Source organism: Elaeis guineensis, chromosome 2, assembly GCF_000442705.2.
Source record: "Elaeis guineensis isolate ETL-2024a chromosome 2, EG11, whole genome shotgun sequence".
NCBI classification, from domain to species: domain Eukaryota; kingdom Viridiplantae; phylum Streptophyta; class Magnoliopsida; order Arecales; family Arecaceae; genus Elaeis; species Elaeis guineensis.
Genome location: NC_025994.2, coordinates 62,903,828 through 62,930,939, shown reverse-complemented (window position 1 = coordinate 62,930,939; position 27,112 = coordinate 62,903,828). Strand labels below are relative to the sequence as shown.

The 27,112-nt window shown below is 41.3% G+C and overlaps 2 protein-coding genes across 2 annotated transcripts; both read left to right on the top strand.

Annotated features, from left to right (window-relative positions):
• Positions 1-5,776: 5,776 nt before the first annotated feature.
• On the top strand, positions 5,777-8,436 carry LOC105034311 (dnaJ protein homolog). Its single transcript, XM_010909412.4, has 6 exons — positions 5,777-6,097; positions 6,757-6,919; positions 7,024-7,162; positions 7,244-7,520; positions 7,632-7,830; positions 7,927-8,436. The coding sequence occupies exons 1-6, from the start codon at positions 5,948-5,950 to the stop codon at positions 8,244-8,246; spliced, it is 1,248 nt and encodes a 415-aa protein (XP_010907714.1). The 5' UTR covers positions 5,777-5,947; the 3' UTR covers positions 8,247-8,436.
• A 14,085-nt stretch (positions 8,437-22,521) lies between these two features.
• On the top strand, positions 22,522-23,655 carry LOC105036925 (RING-H2 finger protein ATL70). Its single transcript, XM_010912647.4, has one exon. It carries the CDS (start codon positions 22,730-22,732, stop codon positions 23,258-23,260), a length of 531 nt encoding a protein of 176 aa, XP_010910949.3. The 5' UTR covers positions 22,522-22,729; the 3' UTR covers positions 23,261-23,655.
• Positions 23,656-27,112: the final 3,457 nt, after the last annotated feature.

The following is a 27,112-nucleotide window of genomic DNA, read 5'->3' as shown; positions in this document are numbered from 1 at the left end:
AGGGCTGTTGACCCGACCACCGGCCCCTGGAGCGGAGAGCCGAAACTGCTCCGGGATGCGATATTGCTCTCGAAGCCGATCGACATTCGGCCCCGAAAGCGAGAAGGCCTCATCTTCCGGAGCCGATCGAGAGTCGTCGGTCGGGTTCCCCGATCGAGCTCCCTGAGTCGGTTTCTGGTCATTGCACCAGAACCGAATGAAGAAGAAGAAGAAAGAGAAGAAGAGGAAGAAGAAGAAGATGGGACCACGAACCAGATGGATCCCTCCGGAAGCAAGAGGACTCTGCCCGCGACGACTGAGAAATCGCCCGGACAGAGTTTCCCCAGCGAAATGGCAAGTGTGGGTCATGGGTCCAGGAGGTCCTATATATATAGGGCCGACCGACGGCCGAGATGCTTCCGCGCCGACCGAAGGCCCTCAGATGCGCGACGCGTGGCGCTTGCCGGTTGGCGGAGTATTCGGCGCGCCTCGTCCCGGGACGGCCACACCGCCCACATTAAATGCCGGAGGGGGCGCCGGCCAACCACCCCGACAGCGGCGCGCGGTTCCGCATTTATGCGTCCGCGCCGAATCACGTTCCGATGGGACGTCTGACAGCGGCCCACTCTCCCATGGTCGGTGCCGAATATCCGTCGTCTGACGCCGTCCGACGCCCGATCTTCTGACACCGACGCAACATCTGACGATGACAAGACGCGACGTTTGACACCTGATGCCGACGTTACTTCTGACACCGACTAGACGTCCGGATCGCTTGGCATTTATGAGGCGTCTGACGTCGGATCAGCCGGCGGTACGGTCGGATCTATGCGTACGACAAATCCACTCCCAGTCGTCCAGGATTGCTGCCCGAATAAAGGCGTCGGCCAGCTCACCATCCGACTCGGGAGTGGAGGGGGCAACTGTTGGGGGATACCCACCGACCGACCGACTGACGGCCGGAAGGACCGACCAACTGGCGGCCCGACCGACCGACTGATGGCCCGACCGACCGACTGGGGATATGTCGGGCGTATCCATCCCGACCGACTGAACCCAGAGGTCTGATGGCCGACTCACGTGAAACTCGCCGACCGACAGAGGAACCCGACGCCGCTCTGCTGGCCACCGACCTAGGGTCGGCCGACTCCTTCGATCGTCGTACAGCCACCAGACCTTGTCAGCTCTGATAGCGACATGCGGCACGACTACCTAAGGGCATTGTCCCGTTGAGGGCATTGTCAACCCTGGTGATTTGACCTCGCACGACGACGTGACATTTTCACGATGACTCTGACCGCCCACAGTGAGTTGACAGTTCCTCACTTGTCCGCGTCATTAATAACGGCGCCATACCGCGCTCCACTATATAAACCGGGGAATGCAACAGTGCAAGAGGATGGATCCGCTCCGTCTCTCTTGAAAACGCAGGCTCGCTCCTCTCTCTCTCTCTCTCAGAGCTCTCTGTCTACATTTCACTGTTGCCCAGTCATCTCTCTGACTTGACCGTCGGAGGGTCCCCGCCGGAGCCTGCTCCGGTCAGCGCAGACTTCCTTTTGCAGGTGTACGCTTCCCGGCGATCGGACGACGAGGCGATTGGCCGCAACAAGATCCATGATGAATCCAACTTGAGATAAAGTCTTAATTTACACATATGCTCAATGAGATGCATAACTAACATGATTTGAGTTCTAATTTTAATTTAGACCCATGTATGACTAATTGTTGTTACTTTAGGAAGTTGGGTGAAAGTTAGGTTGAGCATCGGCAAAGCTACCTTTTTTCCTTTTATCTTTAGTACTTTTATTCTTTCGATATTTTTATCCTCTTTTATTCAAATTTTTCTAAAACATTGATTTTTAAAAAATATTTAAATTTTAAGGGGAAATTCAAATTTTTATTTTTTTTTAATTTGATCTATAGTTAGTATTTTGTTGCTATTGGATAAATTCATTTATCTTTTATTTGGTAAGTTCTTTAGATAAATATATAAATAATTAAATATCAAGTCTTACTTCTTATTTTATTTAAATTATTTTTAATATTTTAATATTTTTCACTCCATTTAAAAATATTTTGCTCGTACACTATTTGATAGATGTAAGTGATATTCTAATAATATTTAGGCTACACTTGGCATCTTTATCACTTTTTTTTAAAAAAAAATTAGAAATAAAAATTCTATTTTCATTTTTTTCAAGGTTCTAACAATAGAAATATGTTTGGTAGTTATAATTTTTTGGCAATATAACTAAAAAAATAAGTTTAGTAATTAGCATCAAAGGTGGAGAAGATGGATCGGAAGAGGCACTTGAGAATGTCATCAGCCTTAGCGAAGCTAGGGACCATTACATGGGGGTTGCCGGAGAAAGAGAACATCTTAATAGGGGAGGAGCAGGATGCAGGTGATGAAGGTATTAGAGAGGTGTGGGTGTTGAGGATAAGAAGGTTGGCGATGATAGAGATGAGAAAACAGAAAGTAAAAATGTTAATGATATGGTTTGGATTCACTATCCCAACATTTTTACTTTACAGCTCAACTCAACGAACAAATGATGACACATGTCCAATAAAATTAATGGACAATCAGATCTCTATTATAATCAGCAAATGGTTATAGTCTGGTATGATCTCAATTTACTAGATAAATGGATAAAAAAAGAGCTCAACTACTCATTTGTTAATCTCATGATCTCATTCAAGAAGATTCTCATACTCACCTCTATGAATATCAGGCACAAGAGACCCTTAAATATGATAAAATAATCTCCTATATGCCATTTCCCTCTCTTTCACATCTTTTTTTCTCTCGAACTCTACTCGACTTAAGCATCAAGGGTCTCCACTGAATACATTTCAGCAAACCTCTACTTTTTATGGTTGTAAATGTACTCTAACATCGCACTCTACCCCTTCATCACTATTGAGTAGGCTATTTTTTATATTATAGCTCAAAACCCGATATGACAGGATGGATAGGCAAGCTATTCTATTTAATGGTGTGAAAGGACATAGTGCGACACTAAAGTGGATTTGTAACCATAGAAAATCATTAAAGGTTCACCGAAACATGTCTAGCAAGGACCCTTCAATGCTTAAGTTAGGTAGAGTTTCGAAAAGAAATAAGATATGAAAGAGAGAGAAATGATGCATAGGAGTTTTCTTTATCATACCTAATGATCCCTTATGCATGGTATTTGTAGAGTTGAGTATGAGAATATTTATGATTGAGATCACGAGATTAGCGGATAAGCAATTGAGCTCTTTCTGTATTTGTTGATCAGGGTGATGAAGATATGCCTTATCAGATGCACCATAATTTAAGTATTTGCCTTAAAAGTCGATTATGATATGCTTTTTCGGGCGAAATGAGATCACATGGGGTTGTAATCTTTTGCGGATTATTCGAAGATTTGATTAGCTGTTGATTTTGCTAGATATGTATCATCATTTAATTTGTTGGGCTGAGCTATCTAGCAAAAATATTGAGATGGCGAATCTGAGCTATATCACTCTTCATAAACAACCATTGGGATATTGCTAAATAGATGACACTAATCCTTCCCTGCTCCACACATGTTTCACACACTTCATGTTACCGTATTTGTCCCAAGTCAGTTAAGTATGACTTGTGTCTTCCATGCTGTCAGAGTAGGAGTTTGGATCATATCTTTTGTATGAAAGAATGATTCATATTCTTTTGCAACATCAACAGTTAGATGGCATAATAACTGCTTCCAAACCTATGCAGGCTAAGGGAGGCAAGATGTTAGGGTGCTTTCAGTAGAGCTCAAATCGGATCGGATACCAGCATATCCATATCTATATTTGTTTTATTTGATGAATAAAAATATGGATGCAGATATTATTCGGATACAAAAATTCATATCCATAATTGTTTTAAATAGATACGGATATAATTTGGATATTGAAAGTATGGATATAATGAAGGATATAATTTAGATAATTAAACTTTATGACTACAAAGTAAGAGATATTACTAAATAAATAATAAATTAAGTTAATAATATATTTATATGACTATATATATTTTTTAAAAATTCATAAGCACTATGTAAATTATATAAGGTTATATGTAGGTTCGGATATTCGGATATAGATTGAATAGTTGTCTATTCATATTTATATCTATTTTTTTTTGATAGATATGGATACAAATATGGATTTTAGTCAGATCATCAAATTTTTATCCATATTTGGATTGATTTGGATACGAAAACGGATCTGAATGGATAATATTCATATGGCTTTTACTCCTATCTTTTAGAGATGTGTAACAGACAATCCAATGGTTGACGTCACGAAAGAAGATCAATCATTCTTTTGTATGACAATCCTAACCCTTAAAGCATTATTCGAAGTTCCAACATACCATCTGATCGACTAATACAAACTCACATATAGTCTGTCAAGAATATATCACATACCTCGAATCCCTTCCACATAGGGTTGGAAATAGGTCAGACTGGGCCACATCCCTATTCGAGCATGGTCCGAAATTTTTTTTTTGGACTTTAGGCCAGGCTTAAATCTGAAAATTTTTGAAAAATCTAAGCTTGAGCCCGACCTTAGCCTAGCCCGAATCCGATTGGGCTAGTCCGAAAATAAAATTACGATATTCTCCTCCTCTACTGCCTACAATGGATCCCTTCGCTGCTAGTGCTCCTCTCTCTTACCATGACTCCATCGTTTGCTCCAACCACTCTCTCATCATCGATCTTGCATCTACTGAATGCTCCACCCTCCATGTACCATCTTCAAAATGAACCAAGAATCGATGCCCAATGAAAAAAAATTAAGAAAAAAATTTAAAAAGATTCAAGAGATTAATTGAATCGAGAAGCCCTCTATGGTGATTGCCTTGCTTCACCCTCAAAAATGAGGAAGAAAAAAATAAGTCTCCTCTATGGATTGGAATTTTGTTATTCCTAAGAGGGACACAGGAGGATGAAAAAATGATGGTGGAGATTTGAAAATAAAAATAAATAATAGAAAAAAAAAGAAATCACTTAAAATTTTAATCTCCCTCCCAGTTTCCTACTTGCCCTCCATTTTTGTTTTTATTCGCATTTCTTTTTTACCATAAAAAAGTTCCCACTTCCTCTCTCCCCAAATTATGACCGAAAGCAAAGTGTAATGGGAAAAAAAAAATATACTATGTTTAAGTGATAGTATAGATCCAAGCATGATGGTTGTTTGGCAAGATGAGATTATCACAGCACATGAATCGCCCGACTTGCTTTGGCCTCGAAAATGACAACATCCAGGCTCCGATATATGAAAATGGTGGGCCCACACTCAGGGCTTGAGGCCGATCATTTACGATATCCAGACCATACGAATCTGATGTCGAAATCCGATCAGACGGTTGAGATGATTCAAGATCACTTGGTTTCAATCAAGCTTAATATCGAATCTTGAATGGGCTCGCATTGGAGCAGGCTCGCATTAGGTCAAAAAAACATGTAAATCCGGTCTGAAAATTAAATGAACTCTAAATCTTAATCCAATTTAGTTCAAATTTTTTCGATCGAATTCGAAATCTGATGAGAGGTCGGTCCGATTCGGTGGGCTTCGGGCGGGCCCAATTTTAGTCCCACTTCCACACGGAACGACAGGAAGCCTTCCAGAACCTAGAAAACTCCAGAACTGCAATCCCATCCGTCCATCACCATCCGACGAACACAATTCTCCCTCCACCCCCGCGTGAAAAGAGCTTCTGGAGCCTTCTTCTCGACCATCCGTCCCCACCTAGCCGCCCTTATATGCTCCACCCCATTAACCCAAAGCCAGCGGAATTCCTTCGGTCGCGACGCATTTAGAGTTCTTGGCTCTCGCTTTTTGATCGAGATCGGTCTAGGTTTTCGTCGGCGGAGTTGGGGGTTCTTGGTCTCCGTTTCTGCGGCTTTGGATCGAGATATTCGTGAGGATTTTTGGGTGATAGAAGATGTTCGGAAGGGCGCCGAAGAAAAGCGACAACACGAGGTACTATGAGATCCTCGGGGTGTCGAAGAACGCGTCGCAGGAGGACCTGAAGAAAGCCTACCGGAAAGCCGCGATCAAGAACCATCCCGACAAGGGAGGCGACCCCGAGAAGGTAACAATTGTCCTTAGATCGTTTGTGGACTCTCTTGATCTGATCCGCATTCGCAGATCTATGGATCGGTGGCTGAATTGATCGAAATGATGTCTGATTCTCGTCGATATTAGAAAAATTCGCTTTTTGATTTTTTTTTTTTTTTTTTTGTATTTGTTTGATGGATCTCTGGGGATCTTTCCTGGAAGCTGGGAACAATGAGGTTTTTTATGTTGATTTCTTGACGTTAATGGTTATCTTGAGGGGAAATTGGGCCTGCATAGCTGCGAAGAGGAGGAGGAGGAGATTCGGTTTCTTTGTGCTATGTTAGGAATTTGTTTCAAATATTTATTTTATTTGAGATTATTTAGGCATCGATGTCTGGCTTTCTACTTAAATTTTTCCTCGGATACCCTTTTATTTTTCTTAAAAAAAATTTAATTTTTGTTTATGTAATAGCTAGTTATGATTCGCCACCCCTCCCTCTTCTCCTTTCTCCTCCCCTTCATTTAGATGTTCCAAGCCGTATGTTTAAAGCGTTTGTGAGGGGGGAAAAAAAAAAGGAAAGGAGGGGGGAAAAGAAACTTTGCTGTGATTGTTGGATGGATTCTTTATAATTGTTAATGGCTAGTAGTGCCATGGATTGAAGATGACATGGAAATTACGTTGGTCTCTTTCAGTTCAAGGAGTTGGCCCAGGCTTATGAGGTTCTGAGTGATCCTGAGAAGCGTGAGATCTATGATCAATATGGTGAGGATGCCCTCAAGGAAGGAATGGGTGGTGGCGGCGGCCACGACCCATTTGATATCTTCCAATCTTTCTTTGGTGGAAACCCCTTTGGAGGTAAACATTGTTTGTCCATTGCTAGATGAGAGAGAGAGAGAGAATTTTGTTCTCTAATGGAGGAAGATCTTGCTTACGGTAACGTTGTTGGCTTGGATGAATAGGTGGAAGCAGCCGGGGCCGAAGACAGAGGAGGGGAGAAGATGTGATCCATCCTCTCAAGGTTTCCTTGGAAGACCTGTACAATGGCACATCAAAGAAGCTTTCTCTTTCCCGAAATGTCATCTGCCAGAAGTGCAAAGGGTAATATCTCTCTTCCCTTCTAAGTCGGCTTTGGGTAGTCTTGATCATTGTTTTTAACGTGCGATCTTATTCGGATGACAGTAAGGGCTCAAAATCTGGTGCTTCGATGACATGCCCTGGCTGTCAGGGTTCAGGTATGAAGGTCTCAATTCGTCAGCTGGGACCTTCCATGATTCAACAAATGCAGCATCCATGCAATGAGTGCAAGGGAACTGGAGAGACCATCAATGAGAAGGATAGGTGCCCACAGTGCAAAGGTGAGAAGGTTGTGCAGGAGAAAAAAGTCCTGGAGGTTGTGGTCGAGAAGGGTATGCAGAATGGCCAGAAGATAACTTTCCCTGGAGAGGCGGATGAAGCGGTATGTTCTTGTTTGCCTGGAAAATCTATTTGAGCTTCATATAAGTCACTAGGAATTGGTTTGCGATTTAAGCTGTTCATTTGATGCTAAATGCTGGTGAATTGTATGCAGCCTGATACAGTTACAGGAGACATTGTGTTTGTGCTCCAACAGAAGGATCATCCCAAGTTCAAAAGAAAGGGTGATGATCTCTTTTTCGAGCACACGCTGTCTCTCACTGAGGCCCTATGTGGCTTCCAATTTGTCTTGACTCATTTGGATAACAGGCAGTTGCTTATCAAGTCGAACCCTGGTGAAGTTGTTAAGCCTGGTAAGCGATCCGTACAGAATTTTCAGGCTGCTTCTATTCTGGTGTGAGCAGAGCGTAATGCGTTTTATTCTGACCATCTGTTGTTCGCTGAAACAGATCAATTCAAGGCCATAAATGATGAAGGCATGCCGATGTATCAGAGGCCGTTCATGAGGGGAAAACTCTACATCCATTTTACAGTTGATTTCCCAGATTCACTGACGCTTGAGCAGTGCAAAGCTCTTGAAGCTGTGCTTCCTCCAAAGCCTGTTTCTCAGCTGACGGACATGGAGCTGGATGAGTGTGAGGAGACTACTCTTCATGATGTTAACATTGAAGAGGAGATGAGGAGGAAGCAGGCCCAGGCTCAGGAGGCATACGAGGAGGATGAGGATGTTCATGGTGGTGCCCAGAGGGTGCAGTGCGCTCAACAATGAGTGGGAGTAGGCTTTATAGTTCGACATCAAGATCACAGTCTAATTTCGGTGGCTATAATTGTAGGCACTGCTCTCTATTTGCTGATGTGGTGGTATTCATCTTGCTGTGGTAATTATACAGTCAACTGGTGTATCCAGCTTACGTGTTTAATGCTTTCATCGTTACTCTTTTCTTCGAATGCTTTTTAAATACTGTGGGTCTGTTTTCAAAATTATCTGCATTTTGATGACTACGAAAGTTGTGATGAATCCCTTTTATCATACGAGCTTGCTTTGTAAATTTCAATCTGTGGTTGCTGGGAAACCGTCAAAGTATTGCTGGGCAGCATTATATCTTAAGTTCAAGATGTCTCTCTGTGGTCCGGCAAACTAAAATCCCTGTCCTTCGACGGTGATTTAAGGTGTGATTGCTGAATTTGAAAGCATAGCTTGTGGCCAGATAGTGGCTGGTCTGGTCTTGTTACAGCTATAGCAGTTGCTGAAGTTTTTGTAGTCCGTGGAGCGGCATTTAGGAGCTGGGAAAATTGGTTTATGTGAATGGATCTATATAAAAAAATAATTGAGGATGCTGAAATTATTTTAGATGCACCAACTGCACCCCCCAATATTGCAGCTTGTTTATTGGCAGATATGTGGCTGTTGCTATTTTGGGCAAACCTCGTTTCTGAACTGAAAATATAAATATAGTTTTTAGAGATATTTGAATTGAATGGATTGAGATTTTGTTTTTGTTTTGCATGTTGGATCATCTCTGATTCTAGGACTGTTGTTACTTCCTTTTTCTCGTACATGCTTGAGGCCAAACTCCGCAAGTGGGGGTATGAGACCTAGTAAAGTGGGGTGCCCGGTCAGGGGCTTTTTTTTCTCTAACTTGGAGTCTAGTCAGCTAGGAATTAGCAATCGGCAGCAATCAGAACGCTGGCTCTAATTCTATCTTGTAGGTGTATAATTGAACTAGGGGTTGGCCTGGTGCATGAAAACATTGAAGAGAGGGAATGACTAATCAGAGGGTTCTTCAAAGAAAGGACAGGAAGAGAGTGTGATCTATAGCTTTAAATCATGACGCTATTGTGAAGCATTCCCTTAATTTGTGGCCTTGTTGGAGATAGGGATCGAAAGTCCTCAAGAATAGTGTAATGTGGATTGACGTAACTGTAGATAATAAAACTTGGAGGATTATTATATGCAGTTATGGTCCTAGCATCTCCTGGAATGAGAAATCAACTCCAAAATCACACTATAGCTATGTATAAAATTACGAGACCCTTGTGTTGGCTTTTCTTTGTAGAATATCATGAAGAATATCCTATTATTCTTTTGCTGCCTCTATTAGACAAATTACAAGTCCGTCATTCATAAGTTCTTTTTTTTTTCAGAATCATACTTTTCTTTTTTCTTATTTTCTTTTTTGGGTGTATGCACGTAAAGAATTGTTTAATGGCGAAAGAATGTAGGTTTACACATGTAAACATCACTCTTCTTGCATCTCTAGAGAGTAAAAAAAGATCCGAAACATGTCATGCATCAAAAGGAAAGAATGATTCAAACGTGCATCAAACGTTTGCAACCATGGTTTCGTGCATCAAAGGTATGCAACCAGCGTCTGTGTGTTGGCTGGTACAATAGGCAACTTTAGGTTTTGGTTCTGCAGAATTGTGGGTGGCAGAGTAAATTGTTGAGTTGCCACCACAGAGCTCAAGAACAATAACCCTTATGGGCTGAAAATTCTTCAGATTTCTTCTTTTTTATTCATTACATAAATAGCTTGCATGGATGTGAACTTTAGGCTCATTGGAAATCTTTAGAAATATTTAAACCAGTCACTCTAGAGAACTGAACAGACCCTAATATAAGAAATTTCCTTAACATTTAACAGGCACAATATTAAAGATTACATTCTATCGCTCCCCCTTAATACACTTTCTTCACAACTCCAATGAGCTCTCTTAGATAAAAGAATCTTTTCTTCGTTGGTCTTTGGTAAATATATCACCTAGTCGCTCCTTGGTTCTGCAATGTGTGAGCTGAATTTCACCATTTTCAATTGCTTCTCTAACAAAGTGATAGTTCATTCCAACAGGTTTTGTATGATCATGGCTGACCGGATTTGTAGCGCCTATCAGGATCTGGTACCATACGGTGCAGTAGAAAAAAATAAAATAAAATAAGAAACATAATGTAAATACGTTGATTGTTCTTAAGCCTACTTCTATGGGGCGTGCAAGCTTCACTATTGAGAATAAAATAAGATCAATACAAAAGAAACTCACCGCTCAACCCTTGTACAAGAGTTTCTCACAAAAAAATCTCAAAATCCTCACAAAATCTCTCTAAAACCTCTGTTGAAGCTTTTCTGCACCTCCAGGACGTCACCAGCTTTCCAACTCAACAAACGGTTCGTCAATCGGAGTTATATAGACTCCAAAATCATAAAAATACTGTTTCAGTAGGAAATAGAGTCCTAATCAAATCTGGAATCATCCGTAGCCGTCCGATCGTGATCGGCTAGCACCAGAGCTGTTCGATCACGCAAAATAGCCCCTCTGATCATCTGATTACACTTGGATTTGCTCACAGCCATCTGATCATGATTGGCTGCGTTATGGGCCGTCCGATTATGCAAAAATGCACCTGAACCGTGCGTGGACCGCGTGTTCGGTCCATGCAATCCCATGGACCGCCCAGCGCCTCGCGGTCCATGGTGGACCGTGCGAGCATTGGGCCTAGGACGCTCGCACGTGCTGGCCTGGCCTGCGCGCTCACCTGCGCTGGGCCCGACTGTGCTTGGGTCACGTGCGCCCGTGCTAGGCCCGTCTGCATGTGGCTACATGTTGGGTGCATCTCCGTCGAGCTGGGGGGTGCTTCGTCGGTCCCCGTAGGCCCACCGCCGGCCACCGTTGCCTTGTGCACCGTGCCATCTTCTCTCGCGCGTATTTTCTCCGTCCGAACTTCATTTGGGGTAATCTTGGGCTCGCTGGACTTCATTTTTCATCAAGGACTCACTGTGGGCTCAATATAGACCGAATCTCGAGGCATATTTTCTAATAATCTCCACCTCGACTCGATATTCGGCCTCTACCTATCTCTAAGAGCTAGTGATCCATCTTACCCCCACGCCCTAGGATATGCCTGCTGTCTCATGGATGGGCAAATGTAGGAGTCGAGCCAGGTCGCTCGATCCCACCTCCATCATTGGCTGTGTCTACTTTGACCAAAGATCTGCTCGGGGTATCATCCTGCGGTAATAGGAATCTCACCCTGCGACGTCGCCTATCATCCTCCCGAGTCTCCCGTCTAGTATCCGATCCACCTCCACTTGGAGCTCCATCTCGCTCTAGGCTCCTCTTGGCTCCTGAAGCTCCATCTCGCACTGGGCTTCCTACTAGATAGTAATGTCTTTTCGTCCTCTTCTTTCCCTCTAGAACAATCTTATCATCGTGCAACACCTTCAGGATTCCTTCATCAGCTACCGTTCTGTAGTCTCTCGAATCTAGTTTACTCAGTGAGATAAGATTCTGCCTGAAATTGAGTATGTATTGGATCTTCCCCAATCTCCTCACTGCACCATCATGTGTCCTCCAGTTGACCGTCACGATGCCTCTGATCGTACAGGTTGATCCATCCGGCAGATAAACAGTGCCTTCACTATTCTTCAAGGAGTCAAACTGCTCCTCTTTGCAATATACATAATAGGTACATGCAGAATCTAAAATCCACTACTAAAAAGAAGTAGATACCTCATCAGATATCTTTAGGATATCTTTTTCTGAATCGCTACTGGCCATCGCTGTAGTAGCCCTCGTCCGATCTCTGAGTTGAGAGCAATCTCTGGCTAGACGTCCCAACTCATCACATCAGTAACACCTGATCTTGCTTAAGTCCCTCGTCCTCAACTTGGACCACCCTCGTCATGATCTCCTGTCGCTCCATCTACCACTTCCTGCTCCTCCAGAAACCATCAAAGCTGAGCTGCTACCGTCTGAGCTCAAAACTGGGTTCTCCCTCCTGAGAACTTTGTTCTAAAGAATCACTGTGGTGACCTCGTCCATCTTGATGGTGCTCTTCTCTACTAGAAGAGTAGTCACCAAAGACTCATACGAAGGGGGAAGCGATGCTAGCAAGACCAGTGCCTTGGTCTTCTCCTCAACTTTCTCACCAACGTTGAGAAGATCAGTGAGGATCTACTGAAAGTGGCTGAGATGCTCCTGCATGCTTTATCCCTCAGTCATCCACAGCTGGTAGAATTACCTCCAGAGAAAAAGAGTGTTGGTGAGAGACTTCGTCATGTATAACTCCTCAAACTTCGACCACAGCCTCGTCGGAGAAGTCTCGCCAAGCACATAGATCACCACCTCATCCGCTAGATACAAATGGATGGTACTCATCACCTGCATTTGGAGCCACCTCCAATCCTACACCTCCATGGTGGTCGGCTTCTCGTCGTATAAGAGAGCATCGATCAATCCTTGTTAGATGAGCATGTCTTTCATCCTTGCCTGCCACAAAGAGAAATTGCTCTTTCCATCAAATCTATTGATCTCCACTTTGATTGTGCTTGTCTTCTTCATCTTCTATCTCGTTCATCATTGCTGCAACTTACACTCTGACATCACCTTGCTCTGATAGCAATTGTAGCGCCTACCAGGATCCGATATCACGTGGTGCAGCAGGAAGAAAGAAAAAACAAAACAAGAAACACAATACAAATACGTAGATTGGCCTCAAGCCTACCTCCACGGGGCGTGCAAGCTTCACTATGAGAGAATAAAATAAGATCAATACAAAAAGAACTCACCACTCAATCCTTGTACAAGAGTCTTTCACAAAAAAGTCTCAAAATCCTCACAAAAGCTCTCTGAAACCTCTGTTGAAGCCTTTCTATATAGGATATCAGTAGCTTCCCAATCCAACAAACGGTTCGTCAATCAGAGTTATATAGACTCCAGAATTACAAAAATACTGTTTCAGTAGGAAACAGAGTCCCAATCAAGTCTGAAATCATCCGTGGCCGTCCGATCATGATTGGCTCACACCAGAGCCGTCCGATCGCGTAAAATAGCCTCCCTGATTATCTGATCATACTCGAATTTGCTCACAGCCATTCGATCGTGATCGGCTGCATTCTGGGCCGTCCGATCATGCAAAAATGCACCTAAACTGCGTGTTCGATCCATGCAATCTCATGGACCGCCCAGTGCCTTGCGGTCCACGATGGACCGTGCGAGCGCTGGGCCAGCCCGCCACGCGCGCTGGCCAGCCCGCCACGCGCGCTGGGCTGGCCGTGCACTCGCCCGCACTGGGCCCGACTGCACCTGGGCCACATGCGCCTGCGCTGGGCCCATCCGTGCGCGGATGTGTGCTGGGCGCATCTCCGTCGGCCCAAGCGGTGCTCCACCGGTCCCCGCCGGCCGCCGTCGTCTCGTGCACCGTGCCGTCTTCTCTCGTGCATATCTTCTCCATCCGAATTCTGTTTGGAGTGATCTTGGACTCGTTGGACTTTATTTTTCGTCTTGAACCTCGTTGTGGGCTCAATATGGATTGAATCTCGAGGCATATTTCCTAACAGGATTTTACCCAATGGAAGTGATAGTTCATTCAAATATATTATTCTTCTCTTTAAAATTTGATTCAGAAGTGTAAAATAAGTTCTCATTATCTCCCTTTAGTTTTGAAAAATTAGCCTCATTATCTGATTTGAATTGGCAACATGACCAAATTTCTTATAATGATAACATTGGGGTTTTCCATGGTGCCAACTATTAGAGGCAGCATGCTTTGATTTCTTGCAAATCTTATAAGGAGGCTGTGTCATTAGAACTCGTAACCTTTTCATTTCTGCCTTGTTTCTTTTTGCCTGAATCAGACTTTTCCATCTTTTATCTCCCTTCCTTTGGTCATCTCTTGAGTCTTTCTTATGAGATCTCTGATGGTGAGTTTTTTCTGGAAAGCACTTTTAATTGATTGGTCTGCATATGTCAATCATCTCCGTTCATGAGATCATGGAGATGCTGTCAATTGTTCGATGGACAACTTGTAGAGATGATTAGATTTTTCAATTGCAGCCACAATGGGGTTGTATTTTTCAGGCAAGCTAATCAAAATTTTTGAACAATCTTCTCATTAGAAATATCTTCACCATGTGTTCTCATTTGGTTAACAAATTCGTTGACTCTCGAAAAATAATCTTTGACAGATTTAACCCTCCTTCATTTTCAGAGTTTCAAACTCTATTCTGAGTGATTGGAGTTTGATAATTATTGTCTTACTATCACCTTGAAACTCTTGTGTTGCGGTCAACTCCCTCGTCGCTTATCGTTGGGAACGAGCACCTGCAAAATGAAGTCCATGCTGATCGAAGTTGTCTCCGACGGAGACCCTCCGATGCTTAAGTCAGAGAGGAAGATCGGACAACATAATTAGAATGAAGATGATGGCAGAGCACAGCGTCAAAGTGGCTTACCGAAGTTGTTGCTTACCCCCTTTTTATAGAGTAGATGATCGTAACCGTCGGATATGATCCCGTATTTGGTGGCACAGAATCACAGGGCGGTAATCTCATAGTAGGTTATTAATCTCCGTGGATTACACCGCGATATCAGTGGAGTAACCGTCCATGACGGTTATGATATATTTGAATGAGTCGGCCAACTATGCGTCGGAGGTTGACCGTCGGTTAGTAACTCTGAAATACCGACGGTCGAAGTAGTCTGTTGTCTATAGAGTCCGAACATCGGCTGCTTACCGATCTGGAGTCAGTGAGGGATGTTCGGTTGGTCAGTTGAAGGTAGCATCGGCCTATTTAATCGATACTCGATCGGTAGTTGCTTTCAAGGTCATCTGTTTGTGGGGCCAGAGTCAGGTGTCGGTCGGTCTGTGCTGGAGATTGGTCGATTTATGAAGGTCGGTCGGTTTATCCCAATAGTTGCCCCCCCTTACTCCTGAGTCTAATGATGAGTTACCACATGTATCACCACGTGGTCAATTATTTTGGATGAAAGGAATTGTTGTCTGTCATATTGAATCTCGACTTTGCCACCATATTTTTTGGAGTACGGTCGATCAACCACTTTGTCATCTTTGAGCTGTCATATCAGTAGGAAGATCTGGTGTCAGGCGTCGTTTGCGGAAGGTGAGCCGGCATCGTGTGATTTAACTCTGGCTTGTAGATTTCTGCATGTATCGGGGCATCATTGGGTCAGAGTTATTCACACGGATGGAGATGACGTGGTTCAATCTGGTGCAGGTGCATCAAACCATCGGGTCGATGATGGATCCAGATGCTTCCACATATCATCATCTGGCATGGTCTTGATCTGACCGCTTTCATTTGGGCCGTCGGGCATTTCTCTATATAAAGAGGCCACTGTCAGCCAAGTATCCATCCCTTATTTTATCTTTTCTGGTGGAAGAACTTTGCCAGAGAGTTGTCCTCATGCGAAAACTATCCCTTGTCGCTTTCTTCCTAGTCTCGAGTCCTTGAATAGTTTTCTTGATGGGTGAGGTTTTTGTAGGGGGTGGTTGGTCAGAGATTTCGGCCAACGACTCCCTATCGGGCTCGAAAGTTTTTCGTTATTGGGTCCATCCATTGGTCGGTTTCGGAAGCTGCATCATGCTTCGGGCTAATGTCAGCTTTTCACTTTTGGTATCGATGGTGGAGTCAACGATCCGTTACCATATATCTCACATCCTCGTCTCAGCTGCGCGATCAAGATCATCTTCATCGATGGATGAAAATTTGAAGCCCGCCTCTAGCTCCTCTTTCGAGGAATGTGCGATCATTGCCCGAGCTTCGATGAGGAGGGTACGATCATTGATCGGGCTCCAACGAGGAGGGTGCGATTGACGATCGGGCTCCAACAAGGAGGTTGCGGTGAAGTGGATCAAGCTGTTGATGGGGTTGGCCGGGCAATGTGATGGTCAATCATCTTCGCGGCTTAACTCGAGTCGTACGTCTCCTAGCTGGAAGGTGAAGTTTGTTGGAGAAGCTGATCCAAGGTAGGCCTGTCGATTCTTCAGTGAAACAAAGGATGGCGATGAAGATTAGTCGGTACTTCTGATTTTTCTTTTGTAAAGAAAGATGTGTAATCGGACTTCGATCCAATTTTGTAATTCTTCTTTTTGATAATGAAATTTTTTTTTTTTGAAATACTTTTCTGTGTCGTCGAATTTGTAGTGTCTACTTGTAGAACAATCTCTGAATATAGATATAGATCCGACTATTTCACAGACTTTGTGGAATCTGCTAGTCGTGTAGTGTCCGATGTATTTAGTTAGGATAACGATGGCAAGTTGAATATCTGTCATTCGAAACTTGATCGAATTTATACACTGTATTGTCTGATAAACAGTGGCAAACCGAATATCCCTCGACTGGCCATGGTCATATCGGTATGATTTCAATCCGACCTTGATCATCTTGGTATTTTGCCTTTCTTAGTTGATACTAAGTCGGTAAATTAGCCAGCTGCTTCAATGGAGAGTCGACTATAAAACAACACGGCTTTTGTGGAGAAAGTTTGCATCACCAGCGCTGGCCTCCAGTTGAAGTCAATAAATCGATTTTGCAAGGGAACCAAAATATAGTCGGTGTCGAGATAGTCGATCCTCTGATCTTACAATGAAAGTCGAAGTATATTCGGTATCTAAATAGTCGATCTTCTGACTTTTACAGTGAAAGCTGAAGTATATTCGGTGTTGAGATGGTTGATCTTCGGATTTTTACAGTGAAAATTGAAGTATATTCGTGTCGAGATAGTCGATCCTCTAACTTTTATAGTAAAAATCTGCATACTTGATATCACTTTAAAATCACAGTCGGAACGTCAGTTTTTGCAAGAGAATCGAAATATAGTCGACACTAAAGCAGTTGATTCTCCGAGTAGTTGCATTCGAAAGGAAGTCGAGTAGAATAAAACATCCGTCATGCTTTTATTAGCTAATTATCGAAACAACAACAGTATCGTCGTGAGGAGTTTGAATTCTCTGAACATCCTCTTTTGAAAAAGTTATTACATTGAGTTGTTGTCATTTCGCCGACTCTTCTTCGGGAGTTATCCCTCAGTTCAGTCATCCAGAGATCATATTGATGACTCTCGCAGTCGGCTGATTATTTACAGCTTCCTCAGTCGACTAGAGGTTGAGTTGATGGATCTCTCCGATATTTTTTGAGGTAGCTTCATCATATCAGAGCCTCTATTTCATCCCTGAGCTGGATGCATTGTTCGGTGTCGTGGCGTGGTCACGATGAAACTGACAATACTTCCTTCGATCGTGGTTCCTCATTTTTATCAGTGGAGGGTGCCGTAGATATTTCGCCCCTTTGATCTTCATGAGGACTGCACACGGAGAGCAGAGAGAGGAGTATAGGAGTCATATCTATCGTAATTTGGCCTCGAGCTTCGTTATCGAGGCGAAGCTCATTCATCGATAGGTGGCCGACTTGATTCAGCCAGAGCTTCTTCTTTTTTCTGTTTCTTCTTCTTCTTCTGACTTTTGCCTTCTGTTGCGTCGGTCAGAAGCTCCTTCGTCTGCGTGCATATATTTGTATGTACACTCCAGAAATTCGGCATACATTCGAGAAAGAATTTTGTCTAGTGAATACGTGAATTGAGATCTCAGACCTCTTTTCATGGCCGATATGGTCATGTCTTCATTGAGGTCCTGACCTCAAGTGTGGTCGTGTTGAATTGGACCACGAAATCTTGAAGTTTTTTGATCTCTCCTTGTTTGATAGAGAAGAGATTATTCGAGGTTCGTGGCGGCCTCTAGCTGGTGCTGAAGTGGGCTACGAAAGAATGCTCCAGCTGTCCGAAGGAGTGGATGCTTTCCGATCGAAGTCCGGAGCACCAGGCCCGAGCAGCTTTTCGAAGTGTGGTCGGGAAGCTGATGCATAGGAGGGCTTCGGTTGCCCCTTGGATCGTCATGAGAGCCTTGTAGCTCTCATGGTGGTCAATTGGATCAGTGGAACCGTCGTAGGCTCCACGTGCGGCATCTTGAACCGACTCGGGATCGGTTCATCCAAGATAAGTCAGGAGAGAGATTGGGCGGTACAGAAGTCAAAGTTATTCGAAGATTCTGATCGTTCATCTGAAGCTGAGCGAGTTGGTGGTCGATTTTTTCGAACTTACATTCATAGTCGTCGAGCTGCTGGTGGTGGGAGACTCCAGGGGTTGAACCTCCTGATGAATTTGAGAGAGAGGCAGATGGTGTTCACAGTCGTTTTCTTTTTCTGGCCTGATCCAATTGGGAAGGAGAGGGGCGTCGTGAATGGTGGGTGGCACGTCGAGAATGCCGCGAGTGCTACTGCTTATCCCGATGAGAGAGCCGAGATGACCGCTCTAGTGGAGGAGATGGAGATCACCGCAGATGACGGCGACTGTACCTGGATGGCACTGAATGCGCCACTGGTTGCTCCGCCAGCGGCTGTGGTGACTGAATTTGCTGTTGTTGGAGGCTTCTGACCGTCTCCATGAGAACGTTCATTTGCTGCACTATCGCAGCAATCTGGCGTCCGTAGTGACCACGGGGCGCAGAGAATTAGGCTCTGCTACTAGAGAGAGGGAAGGAGCATCTTCCTGATGGAAAGAGTATCTCGTCGATCCGATCACTGTTGATCATTGAGCTCTGATTTTTCATCATCACGAGTTATCTTTCTCTCCTATCTGGCGTGCCAACTCTTTCGTTGCTTGTCGTCGGGAACGAGTACATGCAAAATGAAGTCCATGCTGACCGGAGTTGTCTCGGTGGGGACTCTCGATGCTTAAGTCAGAGAGGGAGACCGACAACAGTAATTAGAATGAAGATGGTGGCAGAGCACAGCGCCAAAGTGGCTTATCGAAGCTGTTGTCTTACCTCCTTTTTATAGAGTAGATAGTCGTAATCGTCGGATATGGTCTCGCATTTGGTGGCGTAGAATCATAGGACGGTAATCTCGTAGTGGGTTATTAATCTCCACGGATTACGCCGCGATATCAATAGAGTAACCGTCGGTGACGGTTATGATATATTTGAATGAGTCGTCCGACTATGCATCAAGGGTCGACCGTCGGTTAGTAACTCTGAAATACCAACGGCCGAAGTAGTCTGTTGTTTGTAGAGTTCGAACATCGGCCGTTTACCGATCTGGAGTCGGTGAGGGGTATTCGGTTGGTCGGTTGAAGGTAGCGTCGGCCTATTTAGTCGATACTCGGTCGGTAGTCGCTTTCAAGATCGTCTGTTTGTGGGACCAGAGTCAGGTGTCGGTCGGTCTGTGCTGGAGATTGGTCAGTTTATGGAGGTCGGTCGGTTTATCCCAACATCTTGCTATAAAATCTCCATTGCTCTTTTGTTGTTCTGGTTCCAATGATTCTTAAGAAAATAGTTGAAGATACCTTATTTTGGATCTTTAAGAGAGCTTTGGCATTGGTCATCCTATTTGCTTCACACCGCTCCTTTTTTGCTGTGTGAGTTGGCTTTCAAGTTTAGATTCGTTGAAACCCCTTTCAAGAATGCTCCATAGCTCTTTTGATGAAGTGAAGTCCTCATTTTCACCTTCCAAAGCTCATACTTTTCTCCCCCCCCAAATTGGAAGAACAGAGAAAAACGCTTGCACTCTCTCCCGCAGATGATGACATATTTTTCTTGCTAGATTCTTTCCCTTTTAATGGTAGAAATGCCCCAGATTTTTGTGCGGAAATGCAGCTCTGATACCGCTTTGTTGGCAGGTAAAATGGGCTGCAGAATTATGGGCAGCAGAGTAATTTGCTGAGTTGCTATAACAGAGCTCAAGAACAATAGCACATATGGGCTGGAAACTCTTTAGATTTCTCTCTTTTTTCATTCATTACACAAACTGCTAGCACGCATACAATACTTGTAGACTCATTGGAAAGCTCTGGAAACATTTAAACCAGTCACTCTAGAGAACTGAACAGACTCTAACATTAGACAATTCCGAACACTTAACAGATGCAATATTAAAGACTCAATAAACCTTGTTTCAGGGAAGTGCATTACATTCTAACAATGAGCATGTTTTTGCCTAACAACCTGTTGAAACCTTCAATCCCTATATGTCATTTTGGCTCAAATGTACATTGGTTCATTATTCAGGTAAGTGTTCGGTAAAACAAATCTTTATTCTTGGAAGTCATCTTTCAGATATTGAAATGAGATAGAGATGGGAATGGAATATTCCTAGTAGCATGTGCTTTTCAAAGGAGAAATAATTTTCTACCCAAAATAAAGGGGGAATAATTAATTCTGGTCTAATGACACTAAAGAATGAAACTATCATCAAGCACTTATTAAAGAACAGGAACTCCAGTAAAAAACTCATAAAAGACTTATTCCAGATCTATCCCTTCGCATGCTTCTAAGGCTTAGCTCTTCGATTTCTTGATTCTCCATCCCCTCTTTGTTTTCTAGCATATTCTATGGAGATGCAGGCACTGAAAGAAATATGATTCCTAAATAAAAAAAATTGGAGAAACAACCCAGCGCATTCCCTTCGCTGAGATACTCATTGATACAGAATAGTGCCTGAGACCCAATTGACAAGGGAGGTAGCCCAGACATAGTTTATGATTTCCTGCCGTGTCCCCTGTTGTGAAAAATCCCGCTGCTCCCACTACACCAAATAGAGTCATTATTGATGGCTTTAAAAGTCAAGGACGAGTATGCAACCTTGGAAAAAATGGTGCTACTTCTTGCGATGGATTTCTAAAAGCATAAATTCTAAACTTGTTTTAGGACCCCCACCCCGCGGCAAAAAGAAAAAGAGAAAAAAAAATTAAAAAAAAAAATCGCAACACGAGTGTGCGAATTATAAAAGGAGGCTACTACAGATAATCTAGACGGGTTGATGCTTAATCTAAGAAGATTTGTATGGTTTAATCAAACAAAATAAAATGCCATGAACCAAAATGGTTTAGTGACTCAGATATGTAAGTTAAAAGAGACACAGTTGATGTGTTGTCATTCGGATTGCTTCTTTTAAATTAGCATTCAGAATTGTGCCATGTAATGAAGCAAAGTGAACAGCGCAAGAGTCTTTCTTGAGCTACCTTAGCCTTGTTCTATCTCAAGAGGTCATTCTTTGGTGGATGGATATCTTAAAAGGTTGGTCATGTGGCATTTTGTTTTCTAATTTTTTGAAGTATACTTGTACTCAAATAGTGTGAGCACCTACTTATACCAAAAAAAAAAAAAAAAAAATTGATCAATTTTCTTATTGACTAACCTATCTATGTTCTCCTACTTCCTTAAGTAGATAAACTATTTTCTTATAAGTAATATTTATCCATAAAATAGAAAGAAAGTTTTATCCATCTTGAACGTGGATAAGTTATTTTTCCATCAAAATAATTTTTTTATTTTATTTCTAACATACCGATAACCTATATTAATATAATAATATAGTAATATAATAATATTATAATAGTAATATAATATATAATATATCTTAATATAATATTATATATTATATTAATTATATTATATTATATATAACATATTATCTATGCTATATTATATATTACTGTATATTAGATATAGTAAATTATATATAATATAATATAATATTATTATCAGATTATAATATTTTATTTTATTTTTAATATCATTTATTATTGTAATACAATGTTAATATATTATATTATTTATTATATTATATTATAATATATTAATATATTATTATAATATAATAGCATTATATATTTTTATATTATATTATATTTTATGAATATAATATAAAATAAATATAATATAATATAATATATTATTGTATATAATAATATTTAAATAATAAAGAATATAAGAAAAAATATGGATAGATCCTATCAACTCATCCAAAAAATAATAATACAAAAAAATATGAGTAATAGATTTATGATCTATTTTTTAATATAAAAAATATAAAAAATTATTTTTTATTTAAATATTATCTAAAAAATATTTATTCATAAAATATAGATCCTTGAAAAGTTTTTAACTCTCCAAAAGGCCCTAAAATGTCCTAACACGGGACGTGTTAGGCACGTCAAAAAGCAAATTGGATATATATATATATAAATAAAATATATATATATGCATGATTACTTATAAAATAAAAAAAAAAAAAAATGGATAGAGAAAGCTGCAGCTATGCGTATATAAAGAAATTGAGGCGTGCCGTCAAATGCGTACATGACTGATCCATGATAGATCGAGACAGTTCAACTGAAGCTTATATTTATACACGGACAATGAGAGAAGCATTGACCCCGTAAACCCTCCAAAGACTAGCTTGGTCTACATACCCCACCAGCCTCAAACTTCACCTTCTCCTTCTCTCCAATCCTCTCTTATTTCCCTTCCCTTCTGTCAATACCGTTGACATCCTTGTTCGTTTATTTGAAGCCTCTTACACCAACTCCCCTCAAAACAATACGACAACCAGGGCCCATGCCAGCCTACCCAACCCCAAGCTCCACCTTCCCCCACTCACTCTCCGTCTTCCCCCAAAGATGTCCAACTTCTCCCAGCCCTCACCTAACCCGATGAACTCGATCAACATCTCCGGCGATAGCTTAGACGGAGGCTCCGGGCCCTACCACGCCGGAGAGTTCAGATACGGTGCCGGAGTTTCCGTTGGCATCCTCCTCCTCATCACCATCATCACGGTGTCATCCTACTACTGCAACCGAGTCAACACACCGAGACCAGCTCCGCCGGATGACGGTGCAACGACGGCGGCGGCCGACGTGGAGACCGGGATCGACGAGGCCACCCTGATGAACTATCCCAAGGTGCTTTACTCCGAGACCAAGCTCCGAGACAAGGGGGCGACGAGTTCATGCTGCTCGATATGCCTGGCGGACTACAAGGATTCCGACGTGCTAAGGGATCTGCCGGACTGCCGGCACGTGTTTCACGTCAAGTGCGTCGACCCATGGCTGCGGTTGAATCCGACGTGCCCCCTCTGCCGCACGTCGCCGCTGCCGACTCCCCTTCCGACGCCTCTGGCTGAGGTTGTTCCATTGGCAAGGCAGTCATGATTTGATAGCATAGTATGGAGGTTTCGTAAGTTTTCATTTTTTTTTTATAGTAATTTTGGTTTTTAGGTAGGATTCATCACGGCAATTTATGTAGGTTTTGCAAAGTAGATCATCGGCGTTTTAATTTGTAAAGGAAGCTGGGAAGAGAAGGAGATAATATGGGATTTCAGATTGGGATTTGGCTCCTTGAGTTGGCATTCCAGTGCATATACCAGGGGTTAGGTTCACAACATATTTCTGACAAAAAAGTGAGAGAGATATATGGGACTTCCAGATCCTGTCCGGTCTGTTGGATAGCTCAAAATATGCATGCGAGAAATTAGTATGGATTCATGTCCTTTGAATACTGTTCTCCAATCTGATCAATTTATCTCTCCTACTAAATCTCATAATATTTTTCATAAATCATGCATTCATAGGTCAAATTTCCTTCAAATAATAAATTCAATTGCGTTCTCCTGAATTCCTTAAAATCTGACAGCATGTGTCTGTTTCGTGATGCTTCTAATGGCAGCAGAATATGTTGTTCGGCCTTCTTGATTACAGAATAATTTTTTTCTTTCGATAATAAGGGAGTTTCAGAAATATAAGTCTGAACAGAAATACAAGAACAGAAAATAGCTATGAAAAAAAGGTGAAAAAACGCAAGGAACGGAAAGAAAGGGAAAGTAGCTATAGTTTTTGCTGTCAAGAATTGCATTGCCGGAATAAGCACAGAGCTTTCATCCTCTGAGCTTAATTTGTTAGATAAGAAACAGGTCCAAATATCCAAAAAAAGATTGGTGACTAGAGCTATGACTTCTTGCATCATAGATCTCTTTCCTTTGAGGATCTTTCTTTCCTATTTTAAATGGGAAGCCAAGAGAAAATGGTAATTAACCTCGGTAGCGAGTGTTCTCCAAGCAACCTGTGTCCAATCACATTTCCTTCCGGCGACATGGAGGAAATTGTAGTAAAATTTGACATTGGTTTTCTAGTTTGGGGTCCATTCCAGGCGAATTTATCTGGCTGATTGACTAATAGTCAAAATAAATGCCTACTTGTCTCTGCTAATATATTTGTTTTTGTCATGGGAAACTTACAACTTGATGTCTGTTTGACTGCCATTTTACGTTTTTTTTGTTTTTGTCACGGGAAACTTACAACTTGATGCCTGTTTGACTTGCATTTTACGTTTTGTCCCACCATGGTCGGTATTTTATGTTTCTTTACATAGCTGGGCGTGTTCTTATACATAGTTTTGCAACTTTTGGTGCCCAATCACATCTATCTTCTACACGCATAGGGCACAAGGATAAGATATAAAAGCTCATCAAAATCAAGACTTGAGAATAAAATTTTCAGAACATGGTCTCAACATAAAATACATGTCCATTTTGAGGGTGGATCCCAATTTGCTTCTCTAAGCCAGTTCATAAATTTGCACATGCTTTGCACTGGTAACTACTATATTTTTGTCCCTTTCTTTTTGTTTTTTTTTTTTTGGGAGAATGTCCCTTTTTTTTTTTTTTTTTTTGTGTCGAGTCTCTCATTTGATACACCAAAATGCTACCCCTCTTGAAATCCCTTTGTAAAGGTCACCCACATCCAAGTTTAGATGATTCCTTGACCAACTCCAGAAGCACCATGAGCTATGTTAACCAACAAATATCAGCTATAGCGGCGAAAAATAAAGCGCAGACTTTTTTTTGCTTGAATTAATGTTTGCAATTTGGAGTGACTGTAGGTTTATTCAGTTTTTGAAGGATGGAAACAGAGAAACGGGTTCCTTTTTGTCCGGAGACGCTTTCTTTTGCTCATATTTTCAAATGTCTTCGTTTGGTTCTCCTGGATTTATTTATCAACGCAAAAGCATGCTTTGTCTTGTAGATATAGGTTTTTTCAAGGATTTATTAGGAAAGTTGCGGCCTCTTGCCCCCTCATTTTGTTAAAATATTTGCGGAATAAGAGAAAAACAAGAGAGAAAGAGAAAGAGAGAGAAAATAAGGATTTTATCTCTATTTCAACTTTATTCAATACATGTCAAAGGTTATTTATACTAATGTATAGATTTTATAAAAAAAAAATAATAACAACTATATAGAATCATGCTAAAAAAAAAATAATATAAAATATAGAAAACAAAAAATACTATAGGATCACGTTAACAAAAAATTATTATAGGTTAATATGTGATCTCTAAAATCATACTAACATTTCTCTCAAACTCAAGACAGTGCTGCAGGTGCCAACTTGAGTTTAGAAAACACCATTAAAGATAAGCTTGATAATAAAAAAAAAGGTAACTGAAGGCCGATGATTTTCATGGATAAAAATGCTATAAAGGAGAAGAATAGAGCTCAAAGTGAATGCAATAAATGACAAAAGAGTTAGAGGTAGAAAAATGTCTAAATAGAAGAAAAATATTTCAAACTGGATGGTGAAGGAGCCGAGGTAGAAAAATGCTCAAAAAAAAAAAAAAAAAATGCATTGTATTGAATGGTGAAGGAGGTAGAGAAAAAAGCCTAAAGAGAAGACAAAGGTCTTAAATTGAGCGATAAAGAAGTCAGAGGCAGAAAGACACCCAAAAAGAAGGAAAATATTTTAAATTGGGTGATGAAGGATTTAGAGACAGAAAAATGGCTAAAAAAGGCAAAAGGCTTCAACATAAGTGATGAACGAGCCAAAGGTAGAAAAACGTCCAAATAGAAGGAAAAGACAGTAAAATATAGTTGTACATTCATCTAAACCCAAAGGATTTTTGGATCTTAATTTATCAAAAATAGATGATCTATAGATCTATTGAAGAACAAAAGATCTATAGAAAAACAGAGATCGATAGATTAACGATGGTGGCCACAATAAAGATAGAAAGATGACAATAGCATATTAGATGGTCCATGGCTTAGATACCATATTAAAATATTGATAGAAGAAGAAAGGACAAGAAAAAAGATAGATGGTAAAAGAGGTTTTATTATCTCTGTTTCAATTTCACTCAATATTATCTCAGAGATTATATTTATCAATATACAGACTCTATAAAAAAAAAAATTAATATAAAATTATGCTAACAAAAAAAAAATGATACAGAATAAAGGAAGATATAGTATGATCGTATTAATAAGAAAATTATTATAGGTTGATATATGAGCCCTAAAATCATGCTAACCCATTTCTCTACCATCTTCTCAAATTAATGTTTGCACTAATATTTTCATGTTTAACTTGTATGTTAAACCACGTCATACTTGTATGTTATAGTTTGGCTCTTATATGAATTGTTGCGGAATCAGAAGTCAAATGCATATATCCTTGATGACATCTGGGAACCTAATTCTACCTAAAAGCTCAAGTTGTTAGGTTTTGAGCCAGTCGTCTATATCAGTTTTGCTCTCGTCCATTCTTTGTTCCATATGAGATTACATACAATACTCAACATCTTTATCATACAAAATGGAATGACGTAAGATAAGCCAAAAACTAATGGGTGAGCATTATACTTGTCATGCAAAAGGATGATTATATTTTTTTATGTAAAAAAATAATTAATCTTCTTTTACGATGTGGACCATTAGATCACACTTTGCATAGTTTCAAAGCATGATGTCCGCCTCGTCATTTGTGTTGATGGATGGAAGGGAAAGGTTGGAGGGCTTTGAAAGCTATGCAAAGTGGTTCTAATTGTTGCTAAAGATCAATTATTCATTCATGCAAAGGATACAATCTGAAATCGAAACTAACAGTAAAGAGTGTTTAGTTTAGAAGATGTTAATTTATGTGGAAGCAATATTGTGAAACTCAAAGAACTGGACATTGTACAAAACACTAGAAGTCTCCTTGAATTCTTAATGATCTAATTGTCTTAACATG

Excerpts from the sequence above, each read along its gene's own strand:
- LOC105036925 (XM_010912647.4), top strand. The coding sequence starts at position 22,730 with ATGTCCAACTTCTCCCAGCCCTCACCTAACCCGATGAACTCGATCAAC.
- LOC105034311 (XM_010909412.4), top strand. The coding sequence starts at position 5,948 with ATGTTCGGAAGGGCGCCGAAGAAAAGCGACAACACGAGGTACTATGAG. Across the intron at positions 6,098-6,756 it reads AGGGAGGCGACCCCGAGAAG|TTCAAGGAGTTGGCCCAGGC; the intron begins GTAACAATTGTC and ends GGTCTCTTTCAG. Across the intron at positions 7,831-7,926 it reads TGGTGAAGTTGTTAAGCCTG|ATCAATTCAAGGCCATAAAT; the intron begins GTAAGCGATCCG and ends TCGCTGAAACAG.